This window comes from Silurus aristotelis (genome assembly GCF_946808225.1).
Source record: "Silurus aristotelis genome assembly, chromosome: 18".
NCBI lineage: Eukaryota > Metazoa > Chordata > Actinopteri > Siluriformes > Siluridae > Silurus > Silurus aristotelis.
Window position 1 is genome coordinate 17,149,559 of NC_139591.1, and position 26,442 is coordinate 17,176,000.

General features: G+C 37.3%; 1 protein-coding gene across 1 annotated transcript in view; it reads left to right on the top strand.

Moving 5' to 3' along the window:
• dscama (Down syndrome cell adhesion molecule a) overlaps nt 1-26,442 on the top strand; it is a 69,639-nt gene that overhangs the window by 810 nt on the left and 42,387 nt on the right. The window contains exons 2-3 of the mRNA XM_083568377.1: nt 10,717-11,034; nt 11,258-11,404. Of these exons, the coding sequence (XP_083424503.1) occupies nt 10,717-11,034; nt 11,258-11,404 (465 nt within the window). The remainder of the gene's footprint in view (nt 1-10,716; nt 11,035-11,257; nt 11,405-26,442) is intronic.

Here is a 26,442-nt window from a genome sequence, read left to right on the forward strand (position 1 = left end):
ATTCAATAAATAAAACTCAATAATTCATATAGTTTTTGGAAAACTGTCAGCTTATCCTGCTTATAAAGATTTGATATAATTAAAAAAAAATTGGCTTGTAGATTTCTTTTAAGATTCAATGTCTAATAAAATCGTGGTGCTATCACATGTTCATGAGACTTACATATAAAAATGTAACGTTTTTTTCTAGAGCTTTAAATACAAACAATTTAATTTATTTTGCCGTTTTGGTTCCTGTTATTTGTTTCTTTTTGCTGTGAATTTCTGACTCCAATTGCATCAGTTCAGAGTCAATCATTTCCTATTAAATAAACACACTCCAGCTGCCATTTAATCTAAAAAGTAAACATGCAACGGTATATTCTTTAATGATTATCATTAATCGTGTTAAAATGAGAAAATGAGTATATAAAATGAAATAAAAAGAAAAAAACGACCACATGGATTGTTTGAAATTATTTCAATGTATTGGTAATGTAATGTAAATGTACAGTATAGGATTTTATGTGTGTGTATATATATATATATATATATATATATATATATATATATATATATATATATATATATATATATATATATATATATATATATAAAATGTAAATGTAATGTAAATGTACAGTATAGGATTTTATGTGTGTGTATATATATATATATATATATATATATATATATATATATATATATATATATATATATATATATATATATATATATAAAATGAATGAAGAAAGATTATATGGTGAAGAAAAAAACATCTGTTTTTATGGCGTCATAGGCGCCATGTTGGAAACGGCTTTAAAGGAGGAGGAGAAGAAATATAAAAATTCACCACTTTATCACCACTGTGAATGTGAATTTTTACAATACTTTAAAAAGAATATATTTCCAAATTGAATTTTTATTTGTTCAAAATCAAAAGTCATGCAAATACAAAGTAAAAACTGGATGACCTCTAAAAATCTCTCAAATGAGGGACGCAAAAAAAAAAAAAAAAAAAAAAAAAAAAAACCTGGCCACGGATCTAAAATGGAGAGGCGGTAAGAGGGGCTGCTGGTTGCTGGGCTAAATCAAGAAGGGTGTGTATAGAGAGAGGGGGGAGTTGAAGTTGGTGGGGGGCATAGGGAATAGATATAGGGGTGGTGGAGGGTAAGAGGGGAGTGGAATAAGGGAAATTAGGGGCATTTAGGAGGATTTTTATAGAAGATGGGCAGAAAACATTTAACAGGGATTCGTGCGCATAAGTGAAAGAGCGTGATGGCGGAACGTCGAATGAAGAACGTCAAATGGGGTATAAAATAAATAAATAAGCATGCGTAGTGGTGGTTTAGCACAAAGCATGTAGCGTACGAATGATAGACACATGCAGGGAAGCATGTGCACCTTCACATTTCTTTTATTTCCTACTTACATGTTAATGTTTGACCATATTGACTATACGCAGCTTTAGCTTAAAATCATTGACATCGAGTAAAGAATGTAATTTAATTTATTTATTTTTATGAGTGCTACTATTCGATCAATACGCCCCCGTTTGCAGCAGTGTGTTTGTGCACCCAAGCCACGTTCCCAGGGAATCGATCTCGATCTTGATGGCTTTAGTATTTTGGGTCTGTGGACACAGACACAGAAATGCCGTATATACACGAAATGCAGCATTCAGGATGTGGAGGTGTGCAAAGACCTCTCCCTGCATGGTCTCTATGGAAACCCATCAAATGGACGATGCCACTTGCAGGTGACCCCGGAAGTCCGACTGGCGACCTGCTGTTATATGCCGACATGTTCAGGCTCAGGGAGGAGGAGGTGCTGCTGTTGATAGATAGAGCTACATAGTTCAGGAATCTTATTTATTGTACACAGGTTAATGTGTTGAAATCCTATTTGAAATTCAGGAATCTATCTGTGCCTGTAATTTTTAGTGTTTTAACATGAAATCACTGTAATATACATTCTTTAAAGTCATTCACTCACAAGGAAAAAAATTGGTTCTTAAATTAGAAATAGTAAATAAAACACCTAGAGCAGAGTATTATACAAAATTTTTATTTGAATGAGAAACGAGCACATTCTGAAAGATGTATGTTGTATTATATAAACCCAAATTGTCATGGTTCTTTTTTTTAGTTTGTGGAGGAACTTTTACACATTTGATCCACAATCCTACAACAGATTAAACATGCAGCTTTGTTTAAAAGTAAAATGTCATGTAATGTACTAAATGCAAAGTAGCTAAAGCAGTTACAAGTGCAAAATAAGAGACTTTATTGAATACAAAGGCAAACAGATCCAAAACGGCAGACAAATTAAAAAAATGTAAAATAAGGCATAAATGAGAAAGTGAAATGAGAAAAATTAACAGAAAACCATGAAACTTGAACATTAACAGCTCGATAATCGGCAATAAACTGGACTACGCAAAAGTTACTTTGCGAAATGAAAATTGAATCATGGGGTACATGGACAAGGAATAAAGAACAGCTGTAAAGGAGACAACATGCGAACATGAGGACCAATGACAAAACAGGGTGTAGACAAATATGAAGGAACCAAACACATACACCAGACACATGAAAAAATACAAGCAGGTCATTGAGAGAGGTCGTGCCATTACCCCTGATGTGGCCAAGAGTTGGTAGGCCACCATTCCAACCTCTGGATGTGGCTTGGGTTTGAAAGGCTCCCTTGTTGACCTCTGCCATGGAAAAGTTTGAGAAGCCGTCTTATCGGTCTCAGACATTAATAGGTTCTTGGACATGAGCAGAAACACCATCCTTCTCAGGCTTGGATGGGGTCTTGGAAGTCCGCCTTATTGTTCTCTGGTTATAACATGACTTTGGGGCCGCTTTGTTGGCCTCTGCATGAACTGGCCTTGGGACCAGAACAGGCCACCTCATCAACCTCAGGCATGGACAGGTCTTGGGAGGTTGCCACATCGTGGTGGCTACCGTTATATGCAAGCATGTGCTATTCTCCTTCACAAATGTCAGAGGGGTTCCTCCCTAAGAAACTCTAAAATCTTCTAAAACAGTTTATCTTTCAAAGGGAAAATAGGGAAAATGTTGTTTCCTTTGAATTACTTTTTTAAATTATATGTGGATTCTAGAATCAAGTCTTATGAAGAACTCTAATTTTTTAGGAATGTAAGTAACATTTAAATAAAGATTTTCACATTAAGATGATTGTCTAAACTTATTACACATGAAGATGTGATATCAGGTAGAAGTTCCATAAAGTTCCATTAACTAACCAAAGATTCCTTGAGGAAGTTTTTCTTTTTCTAAGAATGTAATCACTGTTCAATTTTTCAAGATTTTGTATTCTCAAAGAATTTTTAGATTAGATAATTGGGAGGAACTTAAAAGTATTAATAACAAATATTCTAACAAATTTCTGAGTATTTAACCTTTTAGAAAGCATCAGAATATCCATAGATGCATAAACATTTAATCAACCAAATTCAAGAACCACATTCACCACTTACCAACAATAAAGATTATTACATGATATAATTGCTCCTTGCTGGACTATAGTAAGTTTTGTTATTAGATTTGTAAATTAAGAATTGCTCTCTTTATTTAGCATCAAGTTGTGTTCCTCGTCTCAGTTGTGTGTCATGCACAGTTGAAGCATTTGCATGCAAAAATTGAGTCGCTTTCAAGAGCTCTTCTCACTCTTGAGTGCTCTCGTCCATCATATCTCGATTAAAACGCAGCCGAAATTGGGACAACAAACCTGTCCTCGGAGGAAGAGACAGAGACTGAGAGAGAGAGAGAGAAGTAGATTGATAGAGCGAGGGGGGTGGGCGCTCTGGCTAACCGGTATGGCAAGACTTTTTTATGTAGGGTGCTGCCATGGGGCAAATCTGATACACACTCAATTGGACACTAACGAGCAGAGCGAATGTAGGACGAGAAGCGAGACGCCGCATGACACCACGTTTAAAGCGCTGAATCGAACATGAATAAAACTGCATAACGTGCATGAGCAGGTTAACAATATACCATATCACTGGGGTGAGTTGTGAGACACCACAAACACTTAACACGATTTCATACATTAATGCAGATTTCCAAAACACTCTTTTATTTAATGATGAAATGACCAATATTTATGTCTTCATTAAAAGAGATTTAGTTCAAAATGCTCTTCAGAAAGTTTCAAACACCCCAAAGGAACCAATGAGGAACCTTTGTTTCTACAGTATCTATCCTTGAAGATTATTGCCTAACATTTCAGTAATGTTAAATCAAGGTAAAGCATTTCTGTACAAATCCACTAAATGAATCCTTTCCCAAGATGTTAAGATGACAAGATGACAAGTAAAACCTATTCAGAAAGAACCCTTATGTGAACCATTAAGGAATGCTAATAAAATACTAAAGGTGTCATTTAGCAGAAGGGCATTGCAAGTATTGTAATGTTTTTTTTTTTCAATCATAAGGATTCCCACTAGACTTGTTTTTAAAATCCAACCCTCTTGAAAAAAATCACAAAAGAACACAAGGAACCTAATCTAGGAAGGAAGTTAAATCTAGAATGTTTATTCCTTCCACGAGAACCTTTAAAGTGTTCATGTAGAAGTCTACAACAGTTTTCCTTTCAAAGATGATTGCAGGTATAACTCATGCAGAAAGCACTGTACCTGCCCAAAGAATTTAAAAGGAACCTTTTCTTTCTAAGATTGTATTTACATAGAATAAAAAAAAAAAAACATGTGGGACACCACAAATACCGAAGGGGATAATCATATATTTATAAGGCTGTCAGAAAAATAATCATAATTTAGCATTGATGCATAATATTGAATGATGTTATGAGGCAATGTTCATTCTTTTCTCTAACAACACATCCTGAAGTTTTCTATTGGGGAAAATGTTCCAAAACACTAAAATATTTTTATATGAAACACAGATATATTAGATTTGATTTATCCATTTCTAGCTACATTTAATACTGGACCATCTGCAAAAGCTGATAAAGTAAGCATTTTGATTGCCAAAACCCTGTTTAGTTAATAACTTCTGAGACATTTCATTCTGCATCTCATGGTTAGAATTCCTGAAAATCTTGTGCTACTACAAATATTTGCTAACAAGTGCCATGTTTGCTGTCGCCTTCACCAATACTACCATTTTCCTGCCACTTTTCTGGCTGTCCCATTCTCTCTCCCACTCGCTCTCTCATGCTACATGGTGAGCTGTCACTTCAGTGTAGGAAATGTAAAAAATAAAGAGAACGTTAGCAACAGCAGACAGAACAGGAATAATTTGCGGGAGCTTCAGGTAGACTTACTTCTCTCTGCCGCTTTGATGACTTGGCATAACGAGTGTGTCTGGTTGGCATGAGCACATGCAGTCCACTAATGAGCGCACTTCTGTCATCCCGCAGTGAAGCGGCTTGGTGCAGATGCTCGTCTCTTATGTAAACTGTTATGTGCTCTTTTTTATTTTTATTCGTTGCACTACAGGTGCCCTGAACAATGATACGAGATTTGTTAAACACTGCTGTCAAATTTTGCAGAGCAGAAGTAGGCCATAGAGCCTTAACATCCTAGTGTTAGTGATATCTGTATATATACGTTAACATGACGGAGGGATTAGTATGACATGCCTATTCTATGACTGAGTCAAAATACTGTATAAATTGGTACAAATACAGAAGGATGATTCTTATCCAAAGCAGTGAGAGAGCTGATACAAGGTAACTTGACTGGATTAATGGATTCCTCTTGCCCAAACTGTTACCACAAAGTTGGAAGCAAACGATCGTATAGGATGTCTTTATATGCCGTAGAATAAACTTTTCCCTTCACTTGAACTAGGAGGCCCAAACCTCTTCCAGCATTATGATGCCCTTGTGCACAAAGCCGGCTTTATGAAGATATGGTTTACATGGGTTGAAATGGACGATCTTGAGTGGCCTGCTACAGATCTCTGACCTCAATCCAACTGACTACCTTTTGGATAAATTGGAACGCTGACTAAACTTTTGCGGCTTCAAATGAGCACAAATCATCACAAGCTCACTTCAAAATCTGTTGGAACATCTTCCCAGAAGAGGGGAGATTATTTTAACAGCAAATGGGATGTAAATGTAGAAAGCACATACCAATCTTATGGTCAGGTGTATGTTTTTCATATATAGTGTATTTACAAGCACCATCCAGCGTACTCAACAACAAGAAATAAAGACCAAATAAGTAAAATTTAAATAAAAAAACATACTGAGTGTGCAAAGCCAAAAGTGTCAGAATCTAGTTGACATGACGGACAGATTTCAGAATTAAATTTTCGCCACGGATTTGTCGCCTTATTGGATTTCCTATGAGAAGACGTTTATGAAATATTTATGGAAGGAGTCTCCAGTGTCAGTGCTTACAAAGAGATAAATGTGATTATTAATATTAGTTTATTACTTAATAATAATTGTTAATATTAGTGTGTGTTTATTTTCTTTTAACTGAAACCGCTGAAGGGCGTATTTTGAACATATAGAAGAGTGAAACAGCTCGTTAATGCACTGTCAGCCTTCAAAGCCTGTTCTTTTTCCCTCCGTTTCTATCAGCCTGTCCCCAGAAGTGATTATGCTAATTGCTGTTTGATCAGATGATTAAATTATAATTTGATTAATCCCAAGCACTAAACGCTCCGAATACATTTACATACACTTGGCTGCCTTGGTGCTGCGGAGCGAATTTTCCCTCCGTCGCTAACTGAACACAAATCATAAGCGCCATTACGAGGAGGTAAAGCACAAATGCAAATGCAGGCTATAAGAAAAATTATGTAAAATAAAAATACCTTCCTCAAACCTTTTTGCACTTTCCTGAAACTAGTGCTTTTCTTATTTGTATGCATGCAGCACCAATTTGCCGAGTGTCCATCATGAAGATTTATGAGCATGTCAGACAGGAGAATCCCAAGGGTAATACATCAGAGAAATGAAAACAGGGTCCTGGCTGATCCTCGATCTTGAGCTGCCTTGGTGATGCCTTATTTTTTGTTTTTTATATTTATTGTTGCGTATAGGGTGACATGAATATTCCTTTTGTGTGATATCTGGCCTTTTTGAGCACTAGATACTGCAGAGACAGAGTTGGGTAGGAAAGGGACAATGGTAAGAGAAAAAGAGAGAAATAGAAAGAGAGAGAGAAGGGCATGTCTTCTGAAGATGGATAGAATGGCCTTGAGCAAAGGGCAATGGTGTCCCCTATCGTCATGTGACCCACAATTGCATGTAACCCCAGGATTATTTGGTCATTTCCCGTTTTCCACTTGAATTTATTAAACAAGATTGGTTCACTGTTGGTGAAGAAGCATCACCTGCTTCAGGGATGGCTGCAGTGACAGCAATTGAAATCTTTGTGGGGGCATTTGGTCTTCACCAATATATAAAACATGCCATATTCTCACACAGCTGAATGATTTTCAGAATACTGCCAAAACCAAACAGGGCATTAATTTGCACCTTTCTAATAACTATGCTAAAAAAAAGACATTTTGTACAAATAAATTGCAGTTGTAATTTATTTGACAGCACAAGAGTTAAAATGCAATTTGCCTTTTCACAGTTAGAAGCCGCTAGTTATTGTTCCATATGCTTTCATTCAGGGATTAAAAAAATCATTTATGTAGCGCAAATCATATTGCAAAGCAATTTTTTTCCCTGAGCTGAGCAGAGAAATCAAGCATGCATGTGTTTACATATTCATAGTGTGTGTTGTGCTGATGGGACATTAGGGAGCTCAGCTGCACCGCAGCGCACAGCGAGCTCATTTAGTCGTCGACCCCGATGCTTTCTCATCTCGCCACGATTCAGACGTCAACATCCCGCACCACTGTAATTGATTTGGACCTACTGAGTCTGTTTGATCTCGTTACTGCAAGCAGCAAGGCTGTAAATGAGCATTTGCTCTGGCGCCTTTTAGATGATACTCAGATTATCTCACTTAAGAGACGAAGAAGAAAAGCAGGAGGAGGGCGAGTTTGTTTTTCCAGCAGGGTCATAGTCGCTTGGCTGTGCTCACCAAGCATCAAAGGGGACGTCAGTGTCTTAACATATTGGACACGAGTGGGGGGTAAATGAACTCCATTACTGAGCTTTGCTTAATATTCATGAGAGCAAATTGGGAAAGGGCTTGTGTGTGTGTCAGGGTTTGCACAAGCCTAAGGGCATGCTCAGGAACGCAACGCTTCCTCTGGTGGCTTGTTCTACTGTCCTTGTCTTGCTCACTCTCTGAACAGCTCTGCTTTAATTACCTTCAGATAGTGACAGAGCTGTTGTAGTGGAAATGTTCTACCTTTTGGCATCATTTACTTGTACAGTGACCCAACCACAGGCAAGGTGAGAAGAGGTAATGGCTTTATGGATACTCTGCTCAGTCGCTCTGTGACCTCGTCTCTTTAAATACACTGGAGGAGTATAAATGAGCTTTAAAGATAAAAATATAAAATAAAAATAAGTCAATATTGGCTCAAAATTGCATTAAGGTTCAAAATCTGAGGATACTGAGAGTCAATCATAACACCCCTGTCAATCATAACACCACTAGCCAAGCTGATGTATGTAGACAACATTTGTGTTTTTTGTTTGTTTTTTTGCATGCATATCTGATTGACTATCATAAACAAATGGATCAGTTTGAAACTAAGTGCAACAGCACCTCTGATGGTAACAAGAATAATCCAGAAAATGCAGCAAGATGAGAAGCAAGGCAAGGGTTGATTTCCTTCTAACCCATACAGTACAGTCATGTAGCCTTTCTGAAAATGTCATGTTAGGTGATTATAGAGAGTGACACACCAAATAAATTAAAGCCACTAGAGCCATTGATTGGACAATTGAGCTTCTGGGCTTTGTGTGAAATCAGATGTAAAATGTTTCCCCTGCTTCAAATTTCTGCTGTTTATATATTTCTCCAGTGTCTTCTGAGCTCAACATGGATGATGCAAGCCTGTTTGCTTTCCCTCGGCCACATTCACATTTTTCTCTCTCCTGTCAGCACTTTTGTATTTCTGCAGATCACCTTAGCTGTATAGTAGCAGTGCTCTTGGGCTGTCACCCTCATTGAGCTGGAGACATTCAAAGTACACATTATAGTCAATCCAGATAAAACATTAAAACATTCATGTTGGCCATACAGAAATCACTCGGTCACTGACTTAAAGATTTTAGATCTTGCTGTGAGGAATTAAAAGCTTTGCGTATTATAAAATCAGCAGTATTTGTATTAAAATCACCTAATCACCATTTAAGTTTTATGACATTTATGACATTTAAACATGAGAGTTTAAACATGATAGTCATTTTGGCATGTACCTCTAAACAGATAGACAGCATGTATAGTTATTTGATAAATAAAAAAGTTGGATTATAGGAAAATAATAAACTCTGCTTCATCACCGATAATTATTTTCCTATTAAAGCATGACAGTGAATGTTGATTTCTTTACCAACAGATTACTATAGATTATAATCGTATTCATAGTAATTACAATGATCTCATCCACACAACTGAGCAGTTAAGAGTTAAGGGCCTTGCATCAGTGGCAGCTTAATGGTGGTGAGATTTGAACTTGCATCCTTCTGACCAGAAGTTCAACATCCTAACCACTGAGCTACCCTTAAACTATGGAGACAAAAATTTGTGAACACCTGACCATAAGATTATATGTGCTTTTGAACAATCCATTCACATGCAGCTTCCATTTGTTCTTATTATATACTCCACTATTCTGGGAAAATGTTCTGCTAGATTTTATGCTCATTTAGCCACAAGGACGTTCGTAAAGTACTGGTACTGATGTAGAGTGAGGGGGCCTTTGGTACAGTCAGTAATATCAAAGGTGTTCAGTAGGTTTGAGGTCAGAGCTCTATAGCAGCCCACTCAAGATCTTCCACTCCAACCCATGTTAACCAAGTGTCCATTGAGCTGGCTTTTATTTTTATTTTTTTAAACATATTTGTTATTGTTTAACCATGAAGTGCTTTTTTTTTGCTAAAATTATCAAATTATTTTCTAAAAAAAAGCTCAAATCCAATAAAAAAATCTTTAAAAAAAGTACAAAAATTTAAAATGCAGGAGACTGAAGTCCAAGCTTTACTTTCTAATGGAGTCATTTTATGCTTAAGCTTCTTTTTGTCTCAAAACACATTTACCAGAACATAAAAAATTCAGATGCTTTTTCCTGCCTTGCCGTTTCCTTCACGCTCTGATGGACACTATTGGGAGAGGAATTTTCTTCTTCTCTTTTTTTTTGTTAGTATTGAAATGGCGTTGGAAGACAAAACTTGTTAAAGATTGCTACATGGAATCATGCACAGGCCCTGTAGAGATAATATCACAGTTTGTCATTCTGATCACATTTTATAGGAATAATTTGCCCTACAATTATCCCTTTAAACTGAACACAGTGCTATGTAGTTATAAAAGAATAAAGATGCTACATGACTGTTATCTTCTTCAAATACATATAAAGTAAACAGAAAACATTCCATAAGTGCATGTCCCATTGTGTTTTAGTGTTTCATTAAAGGTATAATTTATTTATGCACCCAATGTAACTTTTGAATTATTATTTATACATGTGGTTTGTGGTGTGTGGTTACCGACACACCAGTACAGAGGTTAGATCAAAATACTACGATGCAGTCAATGACTTTAGGCCCCCCCAAAAAAGCAGTCCTTACTGTTCCACTTTTCATCTCTTGCAGTTCTTGGTGAAGAGCTACATTCCAGCTTGTATTTTGTCAATGCATCTCTGCAAGAGGTAGTCTTCGCCAGCACCACAGGGACGCTGGTGCCCTGTCCCGCAGCCGCTGTGCCTCCAGCCACGCTGCGCTGGTACCTGGCCACCGGCGAAGAGAGCTACAACGTGCCAGGGATCCGCCACGTGCACCCCAACGGCACGCTCCAGATCTTCCACTTCTCTCCCTCCAGCTATAGCAAAGTGATCCACGAAAACACATACTACTGCACCGCTGAAAATCCTTCAGGGAAAATTAGAAGCCAAGATGTTCACATTAAAGCCGGTGAGTAGTGTTCAGGAGCAAATATGTCCCTATTGTGAAAAAAAGTGGTACTGACACCTGTGAACAGCTTCATTCAGGACATATTCATATTTTAATATTTTAGTCTGCTGCTTTATGAATCCTTAAGAAAACAAGGCTTACATACATTGTAATCATAAACACTAGTTTACTTAAGGTCATATCATCTAAACATTTGTCCCCGTTTATGTTTTGTTCTGTTCAGTTCTACGAGAACCTTATACGGTTCGTGTGGCGGACCAGACAGCCATGAGAGGCAGCGTAGCTGTCTTCAAGTGCATTATTCCAGCCTCAGTGGAGAAATACGTCACAGTTGTGGCATGGGAGAGAGACACAGTCCCCCTCGTCTCAGGTAGGTCCCCGATCTTCCCTTGTTCACCGGCTTATGTGTGAAAAGACGTAATTGTGAAAAATGTGTCATAATACTTCCTGTGTCAATTAAAAAAATAAATAACAACAAACAGCATTCTAAATGAATTGCATCTGTCTGCTACAATCAATTTTGCTTAATAATTTGCTTTAAACTCCGATGGTCTAATTATAGTGCCTCACAACTTCACTTTCAAAAAGTTTCACAATCCTCATGGTCTTCTGTGTAAGCTCTATCCTCTGTCTTCCCAATTCATGAGCTTACAGATGTTCACAATTGTTATTTCAATGTGATTGACAGGTAGTAGAGAGGGGAAAGAGACCCACCCACTTTGCAAGCACTGCCAATTTTGTTTTTGAACTTTATATAATGACATTTTTGCTAAAATCTTTTATAAGAAGATGAATGGCTCTATTTGCAACATGGGCAAGACATATGTAATACAACCACCATGAGAACATAGGATTGTTATGTGCAGTCACAATTAGATTTGAAATAGGGTTTTGTCTCTAGTCATGTGGTCTCTGAAAGGAGCGACTTTTCCTGGTTCTTAACCAGTCTAGACTCTCAGACTGTCCTATCTGATCTACATGTGTGAGAGCCCATGCACCAGTCGTGTCACTTTGCTTCACTGTACTGACCCAATTCTCAAACAGAAAGAGTGAGAGAGAGAGAAAAAGAAAGAGAAGGAGAGAGCAATTTGGAAAATTCACCGTGGTTAAATGGAACACATTTGTGTCCGTGTCCTTGCCTTGGGCTGACAGCTCTCTCTGTGGCATGTTTAGCAAACTCAACAGAGATACCACCACCACTTTGAGTCAGTCTGTGAATAAAAAGCATTTTATGGACTAATTTGTATTTTTTATACTATTTTGTACTTTATTTTATATTAGCATTTATATTGTATCATTATATCACTTAGCCATAAATGTAATGCATATGAACAAAAAGAAAATTGTGTGCACCAAAAATAGATGTCTGCTGCGTAAAGGCTGTCAGAAAGTGTTATCCATCCTGCACTTGATGGTTTTGTATACATATTTGATGAGCTCGGGCAATATTTGACAAAACAAATAGATTTTAGGAACAATTAAGTGCATATTCACTTACAGGGACTGTGAAGTAGTGTGTGTGTGTGTGTGTGTGTGTGTGTGTGTGTGTGTGTGTGTGTGTGTGTGTGTGTGTGTGTGTGTGTGTGTGGGAGCTGGACTACAATACTGCCTCTGCCTTTGTTTTTCTGTTGTCTTCAGATGTTTATTGATAAATAAGGAAAAAGAGTTTTTAAGTGAAGCATCCTTCTGTCCAAATGATGGTGATACTACAACTACTACAGTACAACTAATAATAATATACTTATTCAAGTAGCACTTTTAAAATGCAACTCAAGTAGCTTTACAGGTTAAAGCAAAACAATAAATATAAAAAATAAAAAACTGAATTGAAATGAAATGTAGCCTGTCATTTAATGTGCTGAATGAACGATAGCTGACACAGATGCAAGTGTATAGAAAAAACATTAACTATAAAACATACAAACAAATGCAAAACAGCAGGCAGAATGAAAGACGTGTGAACATGAACCGATGATGATACGGGGTGGAGACATTAGATAAATGAAACAAGAGACACATAACTGAAACAAACACACAAACACAGAAGTGAGGAATTCTTTAACAGCCGGCACGCTTGTAGTGGCAGCTAGTGCTATTTGCAAAGTAAGGGGGGACTCTTCTTTGGGGGGGGGGAATAAAAAGTGCAACAAATATTCGCAGTAACACTAAAAAAAAAATCTACGTAAAAATACAACATGTGGTGTACACTTTAAAAAAATAAAAACTTTATGAAATGTAACATGAATACATTCTGCTTTATTATTATGTATTATTTATATCAATATATAAAGTTAATAATAGATATAAGTTTCTTTTCGGCTTCTCCCGTTAGGGGTCGCCACAGCGGATCCTCCGCACGTTTGATTTGGCACATGTTTTACGCTGGATGCCCTTCCTAACGCAACCCTCCCCAATTTATCCGGGCTTGGGACCGGCACTAAGAGAGGCTGGGGATGGTTCCCTGACCGGGAATCGAACCCGGGTCGCAGCGGTGGGAGCGCTGCATCTTAACCACTAGACCACCAGGGGACCTAAAGTTAATAATAGATATAATAATAATAAATATTTATAATAATAAAGTTAATATCTATGAATAAATAAATACCTGCTGTACAATCAAAAATGATTTTGCATCTTTTTACAAGAAGAAAAAAAAAAACAGTGCTTTATTCCTTTATGAGATTTAATGATGATGTGTAGATTCTGTGGTTCAATGGAATTCATTTTAGGGTGATGAAGATGCTAATGCACTCAAGGTTGTCTGTTTAGCACTCTCTCCTTTAGGACATTTTGCAAACCACTGAGCAGCAAGCTGACCGTGGTTGCCCACGAATAACTAATAACTGCTGCACCAGAAAGAGAAGAGAAGCCCAGTTAATGCCCCGCCCATTTAATGAGGCGGATCTAACAAGGTTTCACCGCAATTAGCACTTTTACTACCGCTCTCCATGGGACATGCTTTCAGAAATTCATTTCTATACCGTGGGTAACGATGATGAGATCAACACAGCATTGATAAATCGATTTAAAACGGCTGAGCATCAATTATAAACTGTAATGTATTATAAGTACCCTGTACTCCTGAAAGGAGGTGTGCAGTGTTGAGGAGCACCGACAACATAGCCGCCATTTTACTAACAGAGCTATGAGGGATACTGAGGATTAGGAAGACTGAGGCCTTGTTTTCCAAGTTTTCTGAAATCCAGTAAAATATCAGAGGCTTCTCTCTTTTGTGTTTTTTTTTACTGGAAAAATGTCCAAATATTTAGCTATTCCCTTGCAAAAGAAAAGCTGGCAGACAATTACCAAGCTAAGCACAAGTAAAAGCAGAAATGGTTGTCAAAATGCACAAAAATGTAATTCTCACTCAGGAAAATTTCAAACCCTGATTCTAAAAGGCTTAGTGGTATAAGGATTCATGAAAAGGAAGAATAGAGGGTAGAGGGGGGGGGGGGGGGGAATCAATACCTGTGTGCATTAATCATGCTGTGAGTGCGGACGGGAATTATGGGTACACTGAGGGAGAGAGAAATGCATTTGTGCATTCGCACACTAGCTAACCTGCATCAGATGCACTCAGCACACTTTTAGCAACCTCTCCAAGCTCATCCCAAAGGAGTAATGTGTAATGCTAATAATGCTAATCCTGCTGTAGCACACACAGGAGACGCCTATCAGCACAGCCTGCCCTTCATGCTGTTCATATGATATGTAATTTTTAGTACAAATTAAATCTTTATTTTCTTCTTATACTAAAAAGAGAAGAATTGTACCCTCATCAGCCTTTTTCTTTTTTTTTGCCATGTTACTGAAAAATTGATAAGTTTAATCAGTCCTGAAGACATTCTCCTGATGCAAGATTTAACTTAAAAACTTGAGCTGAGCCATATATATTCTTGACCTAAATCTAAATTTAAGTGCTGAAACTATTTACATTGGATAAGTAATAAGTTGCAATTGAATTTATTCTATGATTTAAATTCTTTACTGTAACATTCCCTCCATTATGGCAGGGGTCCACAACCACCAGGCTGCAAACAGGTACTGGGCCGCACAGAAAGAATAAAACCTTTTTAATTTCTCTTTTATTTCCATTTGAATAAAGTTTGCATATTTTAAAAATGGCTACTTCCGCTTATGCAAATTTCCCTGCACTTCTTTCAGTTGTAGGTTTTTCTTTGCACCAATAACAAGAGCTCGCACTGAATTTGTATTGTGGTAAGTTGAGTTACATTTTCAATATAGATGTAATAATAACATTTATAATTATTTCATATGATATTTATATAGTAATATTATATGCACATTTTTGTGTTTAGTTATGCACATAAAAGCACACCCTCTGGTCTGTGGAAATATTGCCTTGCTTGAAACTGGTCCATGGTATAAATATGGTTAGGGACTGCTGCTTCATAATATCATTGAGATCCAGTAAATCCTTCAGTGTATCATTTGAATCCTTTGCTGTGTCATTAGTATACTTTCCCGTATTATTTAAATCCTCTTATTTGAACAAAGTGCTGAAAATGAAGACTCATTTTCTGAATGTTTTTCAGATGACATTGTCCCCATTGAGAAACTTCCAGCATGTCAGTGATCATGCAACAATCTTGTTCAAAATTGCATAGGTTTGAAATGATGTTAATTATCATACTTAGTTTATGCAGAGCATCTGCCATACATGTCCTTCTATATGAGCCGTTACTACGCAAATGATTTAAATGTATTAGAACAAGCACATTAACACGAACGTTTCCAAAGTGCTCTTATACAACTAAATCAGAAATGAAAACTCAGCAACACTGTGATTTAATAAAGTAGTCTGATTAGCATACTGTGCCCCAGATGGAACATAAAAATGATCATAAAATGATTAGTTTGATCGTGCATAACAAGCGCCGCATCTGCACGCCTCATAAAGGGCTACATTGTTAGCCATTAAGCTGGGAAGCGATTAGAGAGGACATCGGGACTAATCTTCTATAAACAGTGCCGATGCTGGTACTGCTGTCTTGCTGATCTCATAGCTCGCGGAGCTCGCAAAGCTGGATCATCGCCAGGTCACAATGCATGGCCGAGATCCAAAACGGGCCTCAGCGATAAGCACAGCAGAGGCTAATTAAGGCAGCAGAGGCCCATTTGAGTCCACTTATGAACACTTGCATGACGCCTCATGAAGACGCTTGAGAAAAATCAAGCATGTTTCGTTGGTTTAAAGGGCGTATCGAGGGGGGAAAAAACAGTGCAAGAAAATGACATCATCATGAGCATTTGATTAGATTTGAGCGAGATGCAGAATGTCTGTCTAAGCTATTTTCTGCATGTGTGTGCGTCCAAGCCATATTAGCCAATTAGAGTTGATGGCCGTGTCTGCAAGCGCTTATCATCAGCAAGCAGCTGCTGCCGTGTGTTTGAGTGTATGAAGGATGGAACGTGTTTCTGTGTTATTTTTTTTTCTACGTGTGCATTGTTTGTATAAAGAGAACGGAAGCTGCTGCTGAAAGGATAAACCGCTGAGTGCTAGCATAGGACAGTTTCAGCCAAGTTAAGTTCCAAGGCATTGTGTAAAAGATGGCTTCGGTTATCTTTTGGTCTTGACTTCCATGAAAGAAGCAGAACACACGCAGGCTGTTTTGCATAATCCGTTATTTTTACGGTGAATCTCATGGTAAATACAGTCCATGAGGGGATTAAGGAAAAAAAAAAAACACTATCGTAAACCGGTGTGTGTTTAAACACTAGTGAAAATGAATCTTGTTAACATTAACATGGATATGTACAGAATATTTACACCTGTCCTGTCTACATTTGAAATAAACAACTATAATCTCTAATAATAACCACAAACCAACATTGTCACAATGTCATTCTTGCTCAAAAAACAGACATCTTGTTGCTAGGACATTTCAGCAAACGAGACCACATGACTCAAACCTCCTCAGCCAATAGTATATGAGATGAGTCTTGCTGAGTCTCGAGTTTTCTCTTTTAATCACCCGCCTAGAGAAAGCGAACAAAAAAGAGCTTGAAGCCTCCGTATTAGCTGCAGTGAGAAGATAAGGCGCTAACATCTGATTTTTTTTAGCAGGAGCCCTCCATCTTTTTTTCAGCACTTTAGGAGATTAGCGTCTTAAATCGCTCCAACATTTGAGCTCCAAGATGGCCATTTTTTCCACGAGGTTGAATTTAAGCCTGGATGTAATTGTGAATGTTTCACTTAGACAGTTGTAGCATGTGTAAAAACCTTAGTCTTGTTAGCAAATAATACAATTTACAGGAAAATAGATTATTTATTAGTAATATACAGTATCTCACAAAAGTGAGTACACCCCTTACATTTCAGAAACCATTTCAGTATTTCTTCTCAAGAGACAATATTGTAGAATTTAAAATGTGATATATTTTAGAGTACAGCAGTTTAGAGTAGATTTACTGTCCTCTGAATATAATTTAACATACAGACATTACTGTCAAAATAACTGGCAACAAAAGTGAGTACACCCTAAATGATATCAGCTGTACGACCATGCTAAGCCGCATGTTCTATTCGTCATGTTCATGTTTTTGTCTGCTTGACAGGACCATTCAAATTTGTGTATCTTGTATTAGAGAAGTCTAAGTTTGATGCTTTGAGTACAATTCTCTCATACTGAATACTGGATGTTCAACATGCACCTCATGGCAAAGAACATTTTGAAGATTTTAGAACTAGAAGTGTTGCTCTCCACAAAGTTGGCCTAGGTTATAAGAAGATCGGTACACCCTGAAACTGAGTTACAGTACAGTGGCCAGGGTTACTGGCTTGAGGTTTTCCAAGACGTGTTCCACTTGCAACAGGCCTCACAAAAGTCAATTAAATAAGTTGAGTCCTCGTGCTGTGCATCATGAGGGGAAGCTGGCTTAAAAAAAACAGACACATGAGTGCTGCCAGCATTGCTTTAGAGGTTGCAGAAGCAGAAGGTCTGCTTGTCGGTGCTCAGACCATACTCCGCACACTGCAAGTCAGTTTGCACGGCCGTCATCTCAGAAGAAAGAGGCTGGCTCACAAGAAAGGCCGCAAACAGTTTCCTGTGATCAACCTGTCCAAGAAGAAGGGAATTATCACTGAAATCATGTCCTGTGGTCTGATGAGTCTAAGATTGTGTTCAGCATGTGTGGCAACGCCCTGGTGAGAAGTACCAAGAAAATTGTGCCTACAGTCAAGCATGGTGGTGGTAGCATCATGGTCTGGAGCTGTATGAGTGCTGCTGGTACTGGGGAGAAAATGGATTCCAACATACATCCACATGTAACATTCTGAAGCAGAACATTATGCCCTCCCTTCAGAAACTGGGCTGAACGGCAATTTTCCAACATAATAATGACCCCAAACACACTACCAAGATGACAACTGCCTTGCTGAAGGTGAAGGTGATGGAGTTGCCAAATATGTCTCCAGACCTGAACCCTTTTGAGCACCTGTGAGGAATTCCTCAAGTAGAACGTGGAGAAATGACATGTTTGTAACATCCAGCAGTTCCGTATGCCATTATGAAATAGTGAAAGAGGATCCCGGCAACAACCTGTGCCGCTCTGGTGAATTCCTTGCCTAAGAGGATTAAGGCGGTGCTAGATAACAATGGTGCTTACACAAAATATTCACACTTCGGACACAATCTTTAAATGTTTACTTTTTCTGGCAGCTATTTTGACAATAATAGGTGTATGTTGAGTTATTTTTCACAGGACAATTAATCTATACTGCTATACAAGCTGCACATCTGACATTTCAGAAGATATGTGTGTGTGTGTGTGTGTGTGTGTGTGTGTGTGTGTGTGTGTGTGTGTATATATATATATATATATATATATATATATATATATATATATATATATATATATATATATATATATACATACACAGTGGAACCCGGTTATCTCGCCCTCGGTTACCTCGACAACCCTATTAAGTCGACGTTTTTGAAGTGGAACCGCCAAATTCTCGCTTTTTCTAAGCATTTTTTATTGGTTATGTCGACTTTTTTTATGTCGCCGAACCCTAATATCTTGAGCACAAGGGGGGAAAATGTGCCCTTTAACGTCGGTTATCTCGGTGCAGCCGCAGAAGAACTCGCGAAAGTGGCGAAAAAATCAAGTCGTACAGATGCTACAGGTGTTGTATTGTATACTGGTGAATCTCTGCTGTTAGTTAGTGCTAGTGTTCGTAGTGTTCGTAGGGGCGCGGCTTTGGGAAGAAAAGAGCAGCCGTTGAGAGAGTGCCGGTGGGAAGGCACGTACCGGGAAACGCATGATCGATAACAACGACCGCCGTGAACCAACATATACTGTACCAACAATAACGGACAGTGAGAGTGTGGAAGTTTAAATAGGAGCTAGTGATGATGCTAAACAAGCACCATATGTGCGCGATTGAAGCCGGGAGCTTCAGAGAAAGCGGCCGAGAAAGCACCTGACACGCTGAAGGGGGCGTGGCAGGTGGATTCATGACAGATAAACATGTACTGTATGTATTTTTATAGCATGCCTTCATCAAACAAATCGCGGCAACGCTGTTGTGTAAAAAAACCCTTCAAAAACACGTGCATGCACATTCTCATTTATTAACGCACATCATGTACATAAAGAAATTTCAAGCACGTTAATATATTCCTGCCATATTGATTTTCGTTTATCTCTATCATCGGTTACCTCGAAGCTTTTTGGCACCCCCCTAGGACATCGACATAACCGGATTCCACTGTATATATGATTGTTTATTATTACTGAAACCAAACTGAACATAAAGGGTGATGACAAAATATTCTTGTAAATGTTTTAAAGTAATTATGGTGTTTTTAATTAGTAATTCATCAAGACACAAAACTGAACTTTTGCTATGTTTCCACACGGACGGTTTTAGTTGCCGGTGGATTTTGGTGCTTAATTTGATTTGAGAGTTTTTTAAATATATATATCTGAGTAAAGAAAGGACATTGTGAATAAATGTGTGTTGCATTGCAGTTTTTTATTTCACTTCATTTATATGTATTTACTTGTGTTTTGAATAAAAATGGTCAAACACAAATTGTGTTATTATTATCTAAATAATAAAATTATTTAACACTAAAATTTAAATATATTATGATTTAAAAAGAAAATAATTTTCTGTTTGTTGCTTTGTTGTTGTTTTTTCACTTGATCTTTTTTAACACTGGCCCATTCTTAATTGTTTTAAGATTTATAATCACACTCTTGATATCACCCAAATGAGGATAGCTTCCCCTTTCGAGTCGGTCCTCTAAAGGTTTCTCCCTCATAACATCTAAAGGAGTTTTTTCTTTGCCACAATCCCCATGGCTGCTCATCAGGGATAAATACACATCGTTCACCTTAACTGTTGAATTCTCTAAAGCTGCTTTGAGACAATTTCCGTTGTGAAAAACGCTATAGAAATAAACTTGACTTGACTTGACTTGTTCCATAGTGCAGGATTTACTATAACCCTGTGCTACATATATACAATCTTTCATGTTGAACAACTATTATTAAATCCTCAGTGTCAAAATCTCACACTATGGCTGTATAATTAGCATCTTCCTGCTGCATTTGCTTGGCTCATCCCAAATCCAGCATATGGATTCTCGATGTTTGGACAACATGGACTATTGCAATCTAGAGACCAGACTAGAGCCAAGCCCTAAGATCATGTACAGCTGAGGAAATCAACATAATAACAGGAACCTTCTCTGGAAAATAAACCAATTTTCTTCATGGAATGAACTAGTGTAAGAATTGTGCATGGATACTAAAGTAAGATTATTTCTCTAATAACATTTACAGACATTTATGCACACCCCTCCAAGAGCACCTGCTTGCTCGCATCCTTCCCTCAAAATCCAAATACATTATTTTCAGTGTAAAAAAAAAAGGCTAATTATTTCCTAAATTTAAAGCATTCTTTAAATTCAATCCACATACATTTTCACTATGACACTAGATATAGAATTAGACTCTTTGCAGCATATGCTTATGGGTTATCATTGTATAATGATGGATGTAGGATTAAATAAAAGTGTCTTAAATTTCCATCAGTGCTTTGAAAGCTAGTTGATGGCTCTGTGTGTGACAAACAGGAAGTCTGATTGAACCCTAAGTCACCTCAACAAGAGACCATCTGTAATCAAAGAGGCAGCACACAGACAGCTTTCACTAGCATGTGCTAATCTGTGTGGCATATGGGCATGAAGTGGAATTAGCATGGAGGATTAAAACAGGCCAAGCAAATGAATCAGAGCACTGAGAGGAGCACAGAATTTAATGCTCAAGGACTAAAAGCAAGTGTGACAACAACCTATAGCAAGGACTGTAAAAGAAGCATACCCGGATGGTTGTTGGTGGATGGTTGTTAACTTTTCATAAAAGAAAAAAGAAAAACAGAAAATTTGTTTCAATAAACTATTAGTCAGATGAATTTATATACAATTCTAAAGCCACATTGAAATTATAAAACTAGCGAAAATCAATAAAAAAAAAGGGGGTTCTCAGAAATTCCTGACAAAAGCATGGCTTGCTCTCATGTTATAGCACTTTAAACCTTCACCAGTCTTTCATTAATTGCTCTTTAATCTATAAATGAGTAAGTTTGAAAATAAACCATAAACCATAATCTCCTCTGTCTTGACAATACAATAATGAAAAACATAAATTTGAACCTAATCAAATCTAGAATTAGAACTGTGGCTGTGCTGAAACAAATGATTTTAAATCAATTACAAATGGAAGTTTATTCAATCTTCACTGTATAATTCGAATCATATACAATTCTGGCATTTGGCAGACACCTATATCCAGAGTGGCTTACAATTATCTCATTTATAAAACTGATGGGGATAAGGGCTGTTGCAGCTTAGTATTGGTGAGATTTGAACTGATGACCTTTTAATCAGAAGTCCAACACCATAACCATTGAGCTAATTCCTTCACATGACACTTTTATTCAAAACCTTTACAGTATTATTTGAATCATTTAAATCTCTAAGTGTATATTTTCTCGTATCATACCGTAAGCAACAGTGTATCGAAATCAAAAAGTGTATCACATAATCTGTGAAGATTCACAGCTTTCACAAGAACATCAAAATCAAAGTTGTATTTTTGAAGACTCTTTGCTGTGCTGTATGGAACATGGAAGGTAGACCTCTGAATCATCATTGATAACGAGAATCAGACTATGAAGCTTCATTTGATATCATATAAAAGAATCCAAACAACAAACAAAAATACACAGTGTTCCCCTGATGTTGCCCTGATGTTCCATCTTTAGTGAAGGGCTCACCTCATATGTTGATCACCTCTGTCTCCAGCCAGTAGTTAGTGAGCCATTTAACATCTGATTGGACTTTAATGAGCACCCTCCAGCTCTGAGATTCAGACTGATGATCTGCTCTTTAACACTTTTTCCAGCTGCTTGCTAAAATAACTTCAACTTATTATTTATTTATTTTCATATTTCTCCTTGGACCAGCCAGTGCAGCCAATTTTGGTGTCCGGAAGCTAAAAAAAAAAAAAAAAAAAAAAAAAAAAAAACCATGCAAAGATGGAAATATAAGAGATCTGTTTCACCCCATAAAGATACTTTCTGTAAATATCCACTGAAATTCTCAAATGATTAATCAATTAAAAAAAAAACTACCTTAAAATTTTACTTGCAACTTTAATATTTCAACTGAATTAAATCCCACCTCAAAACAGTTTGTAGCTGGAATTGTGCTAGAAAGGTGTTATGCAGATTCTTTAGGCTTATTTCTACATGCAAAGCCAATGTGCAGATCAAATTGGTACATTAAAACATAACATGTAACATGTATCAGCAGGTCTGGGTTTTCTTGTTCGCAGTGTTGTCACCTCAGCACGTTAGTAAGGTTTAATGTAGCATTTGTGAAAATAGAAAATAGAACATTTGGGAAAATTTGGATTAAAAAAAGGAAACTCTTCTGTTTTAGATGAGTAGAAATGAACTCTAGACTGAAACGAATAATAATCAGACTATTATGTGTATGACTATTTATCTTTCTTAAAAAAGTACAACTAAAAATAAATAAATTAATAAATAACAAAGTTCCCAGATTTGCAGCACAGGTATGGTAAAAAAATTAATAATTATTGTAGAGTACATCTATCTAAAGACATGAAGGTCTTCTTTAGCAGCTAGTCACAATGATATTTTGTATTTGTTTTCAAAATGAAATAGTCCTAACAGTGAGTTCTGAATATTTTGAATATTTAAAATTCCAACATTATCCTGCATTTTTTCTATAAACATTTATCTTATTCCTCTTCTTAGCATTTATCTTACTATTGAATTATTATAAAATGCAGTAGAGACCCATGCTGATCCATTGAATCTAAAAAAGTTATTTGTAATGAATTCAAAATAACAATTAATTAAAATAAAACTCTTTGTAACTGAAATTCACATAGTCTTTACTTGTCTCTGAGAGAAAAAATTTAAAGGGACAAACTTGTAATGTTAAACTTAGAGGCATAAACTTTTACAGGTAAACTGTAAAATAAAATTCTAATAAAATAAAATTATAGGGATAAACTTATAAGTATAATTTTTTACAGATAAACTTGAAGGTATAAACTTATAAGTAAAAACTTAAAGGGATAAACCTTTACGGATAAACATGTAACAATTATTTTTAGAGGAAACCTAAAGGGATAAAATATACTTTATTTCTGAATTTATTTCTCAATTTATTTCTGGAAAGCTGCTTTTCAACAGTGTTCATTGTTGAAATTACTATACTATTAAAATAGAATTGAATGACTGGCCTTGTATCCGGAAGACTAGCCTTCATGTTATTTTTGCATTATTTAAACCCAAACTCATATTGTTGGTGCGAGTCAGTGCCTGAGGTGCGATCAGAACGCATGGTGCAGGTGAGGCGTCTCAGAAAGTAAACAGATGGAGGTGTTTATTTAGCACACCGACTCGAACCTGTCAGTTGTCACCACAGCTTCGGGAAGCGCCATATGCCTGGTATGCAGAAAGCCCTCCACCGTGACATGAAAGTCAGCGCATCTTGGGACAGAACGAATGTTTTTTCTGTTAGGTTTGTCTTGTCACTAGACGTGAAACATTGTCACTATTAGAACTCTGTTGGTTGCCATATGCATCACTCAGAGTCTGTTTTGCTGACTTCATTAGCCGTTTGTGTGACAAGCTAACGCCAATCTTGGCAGTCTTTTTTTAAACCAAAATATTCACCTAATGGATATGAAATCCGAACTTCAACACTGTGGTGTTGTGCTTTGTTTTTTGGGGGTTTTGTTTAACCCAGTGTCCTTGCTCAGAGGGCACTACATGGTTGGGTTTGTCAGGCTGACATGTTGGTGCTCTGTAAGCTCATCTGCTCGGTGGGAAGCCATGGCATCTCTTGCTGCCTCCCTGCTGTGAAGGTTTGTTGGCCATCTGCTTGTCGGTGGACTCCTGTGGACCCTAAAGGTTAGCCAGGTAACTCCTGCATGCGCGAGTGACATCACGTTATAATACATGCGGTTCAAACTGAGGTGGAGGAATGATTTATCGTTCAAGTACAAAAACTTCCCAGTTAACACAAATGCACTCTTTGCCAACAAATTACTTCCTGTCTGCAAATCTTTAGACATTTTTTAAACTACTATAAGAAAATTAATCAACCATAGATTTGAGTGATGAAGCAATTTTCTTCCTGTGGCTAATACTTTTCTTATAATGTGTTTTACTCCTCTTTCACAACAGCAATTTAGCAACAGTCCCAATTTTCTGGACGTTCATAATACCACCTACAGAGGGTGTAAACAACTGGTCCTCCACCTTTCTATTTTCCTCTCTCTCTTGATATTAATAGAACAACAAATAAAGTCATAGCTGTACCATCTGACTGATACTGGAAACTCCTTTTATGAGTGATAATGGCTGTACTACAGTCAGAGCTGCTGTTGTATAAAATCATCACCTTCTGACCAATCGAAATTTTAAACTTTTTTTATATATATATATATATATATATATATATATATATATATATATATATATATATATATATATATATATATATATATATATATATAGACAAAATTTAAACTCAAATCAAAGTCAAATTACAGTAGTTCTGGTGCTTTGGATCATGTCACTGTCTGGATCCTGCTCCAAAAAATCTTCATATTGCTAATTATTTCTCCTTAGCAAAATGGCTGACCTCTAACCCAGACTGTAGAGTTAAGAGCGTTGGAGAAATTTACAGGAGCTTTAAGCGAGACTGACTGACTATTACTGATTAGGTTTTTTTTAAGTGATGATCTGTCGCTCACAAGTCAAGTTTATTTATTTACGCTCTGTGTATCTACTCTTGCTCAGAATAAAATATCCTCTCCAGCCTGTTTTATCTCATGAACACAGCTGACAGGACAGCATGAAAAGCAGCTGCGTCTTTTGCAGCCCCAATGCTGTTTTGTTATCAGGAACCTGTCGTTCTCTCTCAGAGCCTCTTTTGTGCAAGCTGGTGGTTTCCATGAGACGAACACAAGCAAGAGCATCTGGCTACAGCGGTAGCAGTGGTGGCAACAGCAGAAGTACACTAACATGACTTTAATCCCCCCACACACACATACCGCTTTAATACCATCATCATCATCATCATCATCCTCATCATCATCATCACCCTTCCTCCCCTCCTCTAATGTCAGAGCGGGGCCCTGGAGTCATACAGCCAGTTGCCACAGTAACCAACTCACCTTCCTCCTCCCTGTCACATCATCACACCTAAACAGAGAGAGAGAGAGAGAGAGAGAGAGAGAGAGAGAGAGAGAGAGAGAGAGAGAGAGAGAGAGAGAGAGAGAGAGAGAGAGAGAGAGAGAGAGAGAGAGAGAGAGAGAGAGAGAGAGAGAGAGATCATAAATAGCAAAAAAAAAATTTTACTCATTTCTGCTTGTTGGGCTTTTTTGTATTCAAAGCACAGAACAGCTGCCAAGAAACAGGAAACAGACACAGAGAGAGAGAGAGAGAGAGAGAGAGAGAGAGAAAGAGAGAGAGAGAACATGTCCTTATATATATCTTGCTGAAGATTAATGACATCTTGTAGGCACTATATACCTTTGAGGCACATCAGGCACGAAAAGATTTGATTTTGGTTAATGATGTTAAGGTAAAAATTCAATTTAGGTGTAATTATGACAATCAAGACACCTCAGAAAGATGCTATGACTGTGTGTGTGTGTGTGTGTGTGTGTGTGTGTGTGTGTGTGTGTGTGTGTGTGCGTGTGTGTGTGTGTGTGTGTGTTTGGAGGGGTTTGAACTGAAGGGATGAGGTTGGTGTTTTAGAGATGACAACCGTACCTTTGCAAATTCCTTTCTTTTCTGTCTGTCTTTTCTTTGTGGAGGGA